Genomic DNA, 9875 nt, shown 5'->3' with positions numbered 1-9875 from the left:
TAGAAAATACATATAAACACCCAGACACTGAAAAACACTTAATGCTCATCACACAAACATTTTCCAGTTGTGGGAATCGAACCCACGGCCTTGGACTCAGAAAGCAGGGTCGCTGCCCACTGCGCCAGTCGGCCGACAAAGTGTAACACAAATAGCTTACCTATAAACAGATTGCTTTGTATTTTTCTTCATTTTATCCACTTCCATTAGAAAAACCATCCAATTGAGATTGTTTTAGTATCAGGTTCTGATGATGGCGCTGAAGGTGAAGTCTTAATTAGGTGCATACCTATTTTTATACTTTATGAGCTAAGGCTTATTAAAATAAGTCGAAGCAAAATTAAGTTTATTTTCTAATCATTGATATTAAACATAAAAATTGCATATTTTTGTTGTACTTAAATTAGCAAAAAAACTGACCTAGTTGAGATGACTCCCTGTCGTGTCGGGTCTGGGTCTCAAATGAACAGTCTCCTTTGAAAACCACATCGAAAACAATTTTGTCTATTCTTATCGGCAGATAAGTAAATATAATGCTTTCTACAATTTCCGTTAAATTAAAGTTTTTTTTTTATCGACTTTATTTGTAATATTAAGACTTTATTTAATCAAAAGTGTCATAGAATTGTAAACCCCTATTGCGTGTATACAAACAACGTTATATGACAACGCATTGATAAATTAAATGTAATTAAAAGTCTATAGTGTGAGTTATCAAATAACTATTTGAAACAGTTAGTAGATTAGACCGGAATAGAGTTAACTTTGACACTTTCCAACAGTCACTTACAAATAACTTAAAACTTTTAAGACTAGGTGCCTATCGGTTTTAAAAGTCGAAATAATGATATGATTAGAAAATTAATCATAAAGATGTTTATCTACCTTCATTTCGCGTATAAAGTTTTGATATAGAATAGATTGAATATATCAAACATTTTAAGGCGTCGCATGTAAGTTGATATAACAAGGAATAAGTTATCTGCCGATAATAATACATAAATACGTTTAAAAAACAACACTTATTAAATGTATCACACTAGATTAATAACGTTACATAATATTTTATCTATTATTTTCAATACTGTTAAAATATTCATCACATTTTATTAAATTGTTTGCGTCCGAAAAAATGCAAATGCATATAAAGTTTTGAAGTCATTAGGAAGAATTATTTTACTTAAAACAATACAAACTTAACTATATGTACAATATGTATTTATTTTTAATAATTACTTAGAATACGAACTGAAATATCAAAACATTATAATTTTTGTAGTTCGGCAAAAGATTTCATAGTGCAGTAAGAACATAAAAAAATTGCAGATCTTTTTCAACAGTACATACAAATTAATTGATTTCGATTTGATTTTCAGTTTAGAAATAAGCGTCGACAAAATGTTAAGGAACTTTAATCTAAATTACTTATATAGATAAAAAAGACATCTATAAAAACTTGTGATGTAATCGTTATTGGTACTATCTACAGAAACACGTAAGGCACTGATTAAAAATTCTTAAAGTAGATATTTATTCTAACGAATAATACTGGGTAAGGGCATCATTCTGGCTCAGCGTTTCCTTTCCACGCAACACCTCTCTTTTGTGCTCTTTCTTAATACACTTCTCTACTATCTACAAGGGAATTCAGTCTATATTTGCAACCACTTTTCACTCTACTTTAATACTATCGGTTTATACATAAGGATTCTACGTATTTTGGGTCCATTTCGTCTATTTCCCTCCCCTTTGTTTCAGGAACGAAAAGAACGACAAATAGGAGACAAAGAACAGAAATTCCAGCATATAACCAGAATAGACCATACAACCCAATGTGATCTTGAAAATCTGCAGCAGTTTTGACATTAACGAATCCACAGAGGTGACTAAAACTCGTTGCTAGTGCACTTCCAGTACTTCTGTACTCCAATGGAAATAGTTCTCCGATCAGCAGAGATGATATAGGACTGATACCAAGGGAAAAGGCTATCGTGAACGTCAAAACGCAAAGTAATGGTATCCAGTCATATGATCCTGGCTCAACGTGCGTTAAATCCGTAGAATTCCTGAAGACGTCCTCATAATATGCATAAGAACCGAAACCGGCTAAAGCTATTGACATCATCACACCACTTATCATGAGCAAAGGCAGCCTCCCAACATGATCTATTAACATTCCAGACAAACATGAGGCGAGCAGCTGGACCACGCTTGTAGCGATCGCTCCCCCATGCGGATTCATCATTCTAAAAGTTTTCTTGAACATTGGCACAGCGTAGAAGTTAAAAACGTGCGCTCCAGTAAATCTTTGGAAGAACATGAGCCCGCAAGTGATGAGCACTGGTCGAGTTAGCCTTTTGGAAAGAAGAGCTTTGAACTTTCCAGTTTGTCCATCGTTGTAATGTTTGCTTGCTAGAATATTCGTTCTAATCGTTGCCAGTTCTTGGCGGATGTCTGCGTCGGGACCTCGAAGCCATTGAAGGGAATCGGCAGCTTCTTCTTCTTTTCCGCGAAGCAGAAGAGAAGAAGGCGTTTCAGGGATAAATAGAAGAGCTAGGAACAGTAAGACGGGAGCGGCAGCGACCACTAATGCGAGCTGATGCCAGTTTAAGTAAGCTCCTAGTGAAAAAGAGATGAGGATACCAATTTGGCTTAAGATCTTCAATACGGAGCTGAGGCAACCTCGGATTTCTGGTACTGCTATTTCTGTGACGTAAACCTGTGAACAAGAGAAAATCCCAATTAATGATGGTTGAGTGTGCACGTTGTTACACAAATGTCATATAGCAAATGATAATTTGCAAGTAAACTAATTTAAACTCTGGTTGCAAGCCAAAATTCTATTAAAAGAAATACTACACTACTGCCAAAGAAGAAATTTGGTATTTTGGAGCAGTTTTTTAATTCGTCAAGATTTTTGCTTTAGGTTATCATTTTGTTTTTATGAATAAAAAATAAATAATTGAAGAGGCTGATACAGTTTGATACATAAATCTTTATTCACCATGTCGAACCCGAAACTAATTTTATCGTTAATTTAAAAATACCGAAATATTGTATCTCTAGCTAATACTAACTGGCCGGTATGGAGCTTCGTATCCCATGTTGATTTTGTTTTATGTAACTAATGGCCGTTTTTACTACTTTACTTACAATGAACAAGGCAATGCCTAAATAAGTAACGCCTAATGCAAGGTAGATACCTAGGCCTACACATCCACATACATATATCCACCATTAACCAATAGGTGATAACTATTGGTAAACGTATCTAAACGTAGCTATGTAACCCACTCCCAGTTTATTTTGACATTTAATTAAGGTTGTTTTTTTAATTTTATAATAATTTTGCAAATTTGAAATAAATCGGTCTCCATGAACCAAATTGACACACTTTTTACAATATTTAGGCATCACACAGAATGTGATGCCTAAACTGACTGTATTGTTAACTAACATCTTGATATTGTAAAAACATTCTTGCAAATAAATGATTTTTATTATTATATTATTATTATCAAAGGTTTTCAATATTAATATTAAGTAGAGGATTCAACGAGACATTACCGATTTGCTTCTCGTTTGGCTTTCATGAGCAATGGTATTTTGTAAGTAAATAGTTATTTAGTTAAGATTGTTCTTATATAAAAGAAAAATCACAAGCAAGTTCATAAGGGTTAATAATTTTCTATCGCCTTATAAGTGGAATAACTTTTGCAATGTTTAATGGAATTCAAAAGATGAATTTGAAATTTTTGTCATATTACCCATAGTGCCCACGACCAATTACTCCAAAATCCATATCATGCAACAGACTGCTACAACGGCACAGGTTACGAAAGCAGCTAAAGGGCGTTATAAGTCACGTGAAGTGAACAAAGCAACGTTAGAGTACTGAATATGTATGGAGTGAAAGCGAATGACTTCACCTATTCAATGTTATTGTTTTTTTGTTTAAAAACTCTCCACTTAGTTAGTTAGTTATCTACTTAATTATTTTGACTTGAAGGAATAAAGAGTTATTTGCTATACTGCGATGTACCCTTTATTTATTATAAAGTCAACATCTCCTGAGGATTTTAAACTAAGATTTTCGAGGCAAATCAACCACCCCGGTACGTACCCGTCGAACTATATTTAAGAAATCTCCTGAGGATGCTCCGGGTTCGGAGCGAAACGTGCGCAGAGGGAACATTGCCGAAGATTTGTTTGGTGTTCAATATAAAGATTGAAAAAGATAAATTACACTACACAGATTCTCCTTGGATTGGAGATCAAACTCGGGGCCCCCGAAAGAAAGGCCGAAGTGTTAACCTGTCGACACTGTCGATGTTCACAATAGTATGTACTTGTTTTCGTCTCGACTAAATAAAATAACTTTTAATATAATTCAAACGGTACCAGTGCCGCTAATACTTATGATAATTTATTCGTTTTGTTCTGTCATGTCGTATAAATCTTGTTTCACACATAGGTGTCCATAAATCGTCACATTACTTAATGCATAGTAAAGACGAGTGCAAGTTTCTTGCCGACTCCTTCATGTAGTTTATGACTGTAGATTTAAAAGGCTATTTACCTCCTACTCTATTTAGCGGTGCGGTACGATGCCGCGTACAAGTTGTGTGTGTGTGTGTTTGTATGTGAGTGTGTGTGTGTGTGTGTGTTTGTGAGTGCATGTGTTTGTGTGTGTGTGTCTAGTATTTGTTAATTAATTTAAGTTTATTTTTTAGTTTGTATATAACTGTCATATCCCTAAAAGGTTAGCCCGCTATCATCTTTGACTTCACCATCGCCTTACCAGGTGAGATTGCATATAAGGGTAACTTGTAGCGTAATAAAATAGATTGAAAAAAAACCGCTATATCAGACGAGTTTTGTATCCAAGAGTGAGAGATACTGGTGATTTTGATGATATGGCTTGAAATAAAATAAATATGAAACTGATCACAAAAAAATGGATATACCTTCCTACAAAAGTGAAAGCCTTCGTATTCAGTAGGTAATTATTTTATCTATTACTATAGCTGGTTGCGACCTGCAGTAATCTGCATTAAGCGATGAGTAGTGCACAACTGGGGCACCAGTTTGCCATTGCGATTGTGTTTTATTGGCCGATCAATGGCAAAAAATAATTTAAAAAAACGTTTAATGCAAAAAAGTTCATGTTCAACAACATAATAATTTGAAAATATTCAAAAGAATAAATGTACGGTCTTCCATATATTGTTTATTGTGAAAAAAACTAATCGTGCGAAAAGTGAACACGACTTTAATCGGAACTCACGATTCACATTTCTTGGGGAAATCTATTATAAAGTGGTTTTGCAGGTTTTTTTAATTAAATTTGTTTTCACTTATACTTTTTATGTTATTAACCGCCAAATTATTATTAAACCAGACTATATCTGAACCAAATTAACACTCAAACAAAATCACATCTAAATACACAAAATAGTCATAAATTAAGATTACCCAAGACTAGAACTAAGTATGGCAGTAAAACTATACAGGTTGAGGGAGCACTACTATACAATAGTCTACCTAAACAGATTTTTCTGCGAGAAATCTTTTAATCATTTAAAAATAAACTTTAAAAAGCATTGTTTAAGTTTTTTATAAACGCGCTATCTTTTTTTTTACTGCTAAAGTTTAAGCTGCTAGTTTTGTATCACACTAACTAGATAATATATTACCACTCCTTTATGTTAATTTTTAATTTCTCATTTAGTTGAAACTGTTTCGTTTGAGAATAAATGTCTTTAAGCCAAAATTAGAAATTTGCCTGATTTGAGACTGATGATACTTATTGAACCCCAAAAAAGTGGTGGATCCTTACTATAAGGAACGCAGTACCCGGCAAAGCCCTGAACTTAATTTCTTACAAGGGTTCTAAGAAAACAGTACGCCACGATGAAGTAATTTCTATCTGCCGCACGAATGTATGAATAGGCGAAATGGCGCAAAAACTCGCGAGATATGGTGTTACTGTTACGGCGCGAGGGTCTTACACTCTTAGTACGAGGTCACGAAGCTCGCAAGTATCGATAGTTATTAACTCAACCAAATCAGATCAGGATGAGAAAACCAGGAGGCCACGAACAAAGGCCAAAGTCAAGAAATTGTGATTAAGAAAATGTTACTGTAATGGAAAATGTTTGTGTGAAGAGCATGAATGTTTTAGTGTCTTGGTGTTTATTTGGTGTGTATCTCTATGTATTTATGTAAATTATTCATAAAAATATTCATCAGTCATCTTAGTACCCATAACACACTACTTTGGGGCTAGATGGCGATGTGTGTATTGTCGTAGTATATTTATTTATTTATTTAATGAGGAATCTTATCCGAGTGCAATGATTATTTCTTCGTTTGTGAGTTTTACCGTACCGGTTGACTATTTATGAGAATTTGATTAAGAAGCAGACAGAATTACTTTGTAAACAATATTCTTTTTAACCTGTTTAATAAACTATAATTGGCTGCTTCCGAAACACAAACAAGCTACAATAGACAGCTCGCAATCATTGAATTAACTATTAGTGGTTAGCACTACCATTTGTTATTATTTTTGAAATCCTGTAAGTTAGTATCTAAAGGCTATAACGTGTTTGTGTTGTTGTGAATGTTTTTAAAGTTGTCAACTTAATTTTTTTTTCGCAACGCTTCTGCTAGATGAATAAGCAACTTCTAGTTTTAAAGCATTAGGCATTAGGTTCGTTTTGGTCTGACATTCAAATGTTTTGATATAACAATAGTATCGACAACGATGAGAAGTTTAATCTCATACTAAGGTAACCGTTCTCTATATAATCCATGTGACACACGGGTGTAGCCATCCGTTCTATTTATCCCCACATGTAAAAAAAAACTGGGTTATGTGGAGAAATGCCACTGAGTGGACTACCTCCATGAAATGAAGCTACTGCTCAGGTTTAATTGATGGTGATCATAATCATGATTTTTATAATGCCAATCTCACGTCGTCTTTAAAGACGTACCAATTCTTTATTTGAAAAAATATGGTGTAAACTGTAAATATATCAATCCACTCGTCAAAATATCTGTATAAATCTTATTTACAATTTACTAGCCCGCGACTTCGTCTGCGTTCGATTTTGTTATTCGATGTGGCATTAAATTTAGTTATAGTTTTAAAAAAAATTAAACTATTCAGTATCGCTTAGCCCTAAATGAGGGGTTTGCTTCTGTCCGTTAAGGAGTTCTGTCCTTTATCTCCAACCACAGTTTGTGCAAAATTAAACACATATTATAACCTCTATAGTACAAAAATAATTATTTAAATCGGATATAATTTGTCGGAATTATGGTGTAAAATCGTCAAACACTTTCATCCCCTCTCCCAAAGGAACCGAGCATAATTTAGGGATAAAATTATTTATTACTTGTAACACTTCCAAGAATATGTCTACAAAGTTTCATGAGGATCGGTTAAGTAAAAATCTAAAATCTTATTTTCAATTTTGCCTTTAAAACATACATATAAAGTTATATAATTTTGTCCAAACTCTGCGACCGTGTATATGGATTTGTTTTTTAACGTTTTACCATGTTCATACAGTTTCTAATTACCATTCCCTGTCAATAGTAATGTATGTGTGAATGTGTTATTTCTCACATCTCCATAACGCCATAAAGCCAAGCTATTGACTGCTCTTCGATGTTTTTCCAGGATTCCCAAGATTATAGTGTTTTAATAGAGATAAAATAACATAGTAAAATAATATAGTTATATATTATGTTTATATATTGGTGTAATGTTTATATCTTATTTATTGCACAACCTACCTCTTTTCTATGTTTTCTTCTTTTACGCCTTTGGTTGGCTTGGAAAAATCGCTATGTAGCGATAAAGCAACCAAATTATACTCTCTTGCTCTATGTTTATATCACTGTCTTTTTTCTTTGGTGTACAATAAAAGTGTGTTCATTCATTCATTCATTCATATAAATAATTAATTTAAAAAAACCCCGATTCTCAATATAATGTACTAGTAGGATAATGTACCTAAAATTATCCTACTAGTCTAGCCCTTTCATTTGACACCCATATTGGAAATAGAGTTGTGAAAAAAATTATTTCGCCATTTTGTTGTAGACGCCATCTTGGATTTTCAATTTGTCAAAGTTTATGGAGCTCTACTAGAAGAGCACTATAAGTATTACAGTTCAATGTACCTAAGAAACCGATTAAAGGCATAAATCCCATAAACTGGAATACCCCTTCAAGATGTTTGCGCTACATTCATAAACAGCAACAAAACTGTACCGTGCACTTTTATACGTTCGTAAAAGCACTGCCTATCATTCTTTCTTTGACTAGTATTGGATTTTTGAAATATTACAACATATGCCTTATTTACGGTAATACTACACTTACTGGTAACATAAATACTCTCTAGGTACCCGGGTTTAAATATCCCTTCATTTTGGTAAAAGTCTTGTTCTCCATTAAACTAGAGTCTAGTTTAAATGAAGTATAATAATACACTAGTTGACCCGTGCAACTTTGTCTGCAACAAATCGGTTATTACCAGAAAACGTGAACAAAATGATAATTTCTAAAAATGAATACTAGCTAGATCGAGATATCACACCCTGTATACTAAATTTCATGAAAATCGTTGGAGCCGATTCCGAGATTCCAATTATGTATATATATACAAGAATTGCTCGTTTAAAAATATAAGATAAATCAAATAAATTAAAACGAAATGTCTTTCAAAAGGTGTTCAAAACACAAAAAACACGAGACAGTAATACACAGTATTGTAGAGCAAAAGAGTAGTATAAAGGTGTCTCACTCATTGTTCACTCAGATATTATACGACGTGTAAATGAAAACCGAAATAATACTTCACAGGCTTTAGAGGTACATTATGTACTGTCTCTAAGACTTATCTGTGAAACCGAAAAAATAATAGTTTTTGAGTAAACCACTTTTACTGATAGAAATCAGGTACATCTAACAAAAATCACATACAATTTTTATTTTATTTATTTGCTTCACGCCACTCCGGTCACTTTATTAAGTACGCGTCTCGTAGCGTAGGTACTTTGCGCGTGTCGGTCTTTTATGTTCAATCACTTAGAATATTTTGAATTCGTTTGTACGGATAGATATGCTTTTTTTGAATTATTATTTTTTCAGGGTAATTCCTTAAATAATAATAATAATACGCGAACGATATTAACAGAGTAAAATAAAAAAATCCCCGGATTAAGTAATTCTGTATTTTATTCCATCGGCGTAACAATATAATTACAATAAAATAAAAATTAAAAATAACTACAATATACTAACTAGATGCAAAAAAAAACCCGGTGTTTCGTAATTTTAACACAGCTATTGACGCAAGCGGGTCTAAAGGGAGTGAACATAAGTAAATTCAAAGTACAACCAGACCTGTCAAATGCCAATTTAAATGAACAATAATTTTCATAGTAACAACAAACTGGCTCATTTAATACCGGGTTGGTTAAAATAATGTTAAAGTACGACTAACCGGTAGGTATATGTCAAAACATAGACATGTGCAACAAACCAACAATTTAATTTGTATAAAATTGTAAAGGTACCTTAATGTAACGTAAATATTAACAAGCTAAAAAGGTCTCGAACACCTGTGACCTAATTTTAAGGCCAACTCTTAAAAACATAATTATTATTGTTTGGCACATTACCTACATCAGCCTTAAGCATATTTAACTCTCTCTCTGGCGCAGTTGTCAGCGCTGCGGTTTGAAAATTTATAATTGTTACTGGTTTGGTAGGATGGTCGTGCTTAGGCCGTGGCAAGTGACCCTACCGACAAGGACGTGTCGCTAAGCAATTCAGTATTACGGTGCGATGT

The 9875-nt window shown here is 33.4% G+C and overlaps 1 protein-coding gene across 2 annotated transcripts in view; it reads right to left on the bottom strand.

Annotated features, from left to right (window-relative positions):
* Window positions 1–1331: 1331 nt before the first annotated feature.
* LOC120626513 (facilitated trehalose transporter Tret1-like) overlaps window positions 1332–9875 on the bottom strand; it is a 113823-nt gene continuing 105279 nt past the window's right edge. For both annotated transcript variants that reach the window (XM_039894043.1, XM_039894053.1), the window contains exon 5: window positions 1332–2719. In XM_039894043.1, the coding sequence (XP_039749977.1) occupies window positions 1688–2719 (1032 nt within the window). In that variant the 3' untranslated portion in view covers window positions 1332–1687. The remainder of the gene's footprint in view (window positions 2720–9875) is intronic.

Source organism: Pararge aegeria, chromosome 1 (genome assembly GCF_905163445.1).
Source record: "Pararge aegeria chromosome 1, ilParAegt1.1, whole genome shotgun sequence".
In the NCBI taxonomy this organism is placed as follows: Eukaryota; Metazoa; Arthropoda; class Insecta; order Lepidoptera; family Nymphalidae; genus Pararge; species Pararge aegeria.
Note: the sequence above shows the minus strand (reverse complement) of the source record. Positions and strands in the feature narration are given on the sequence as shown.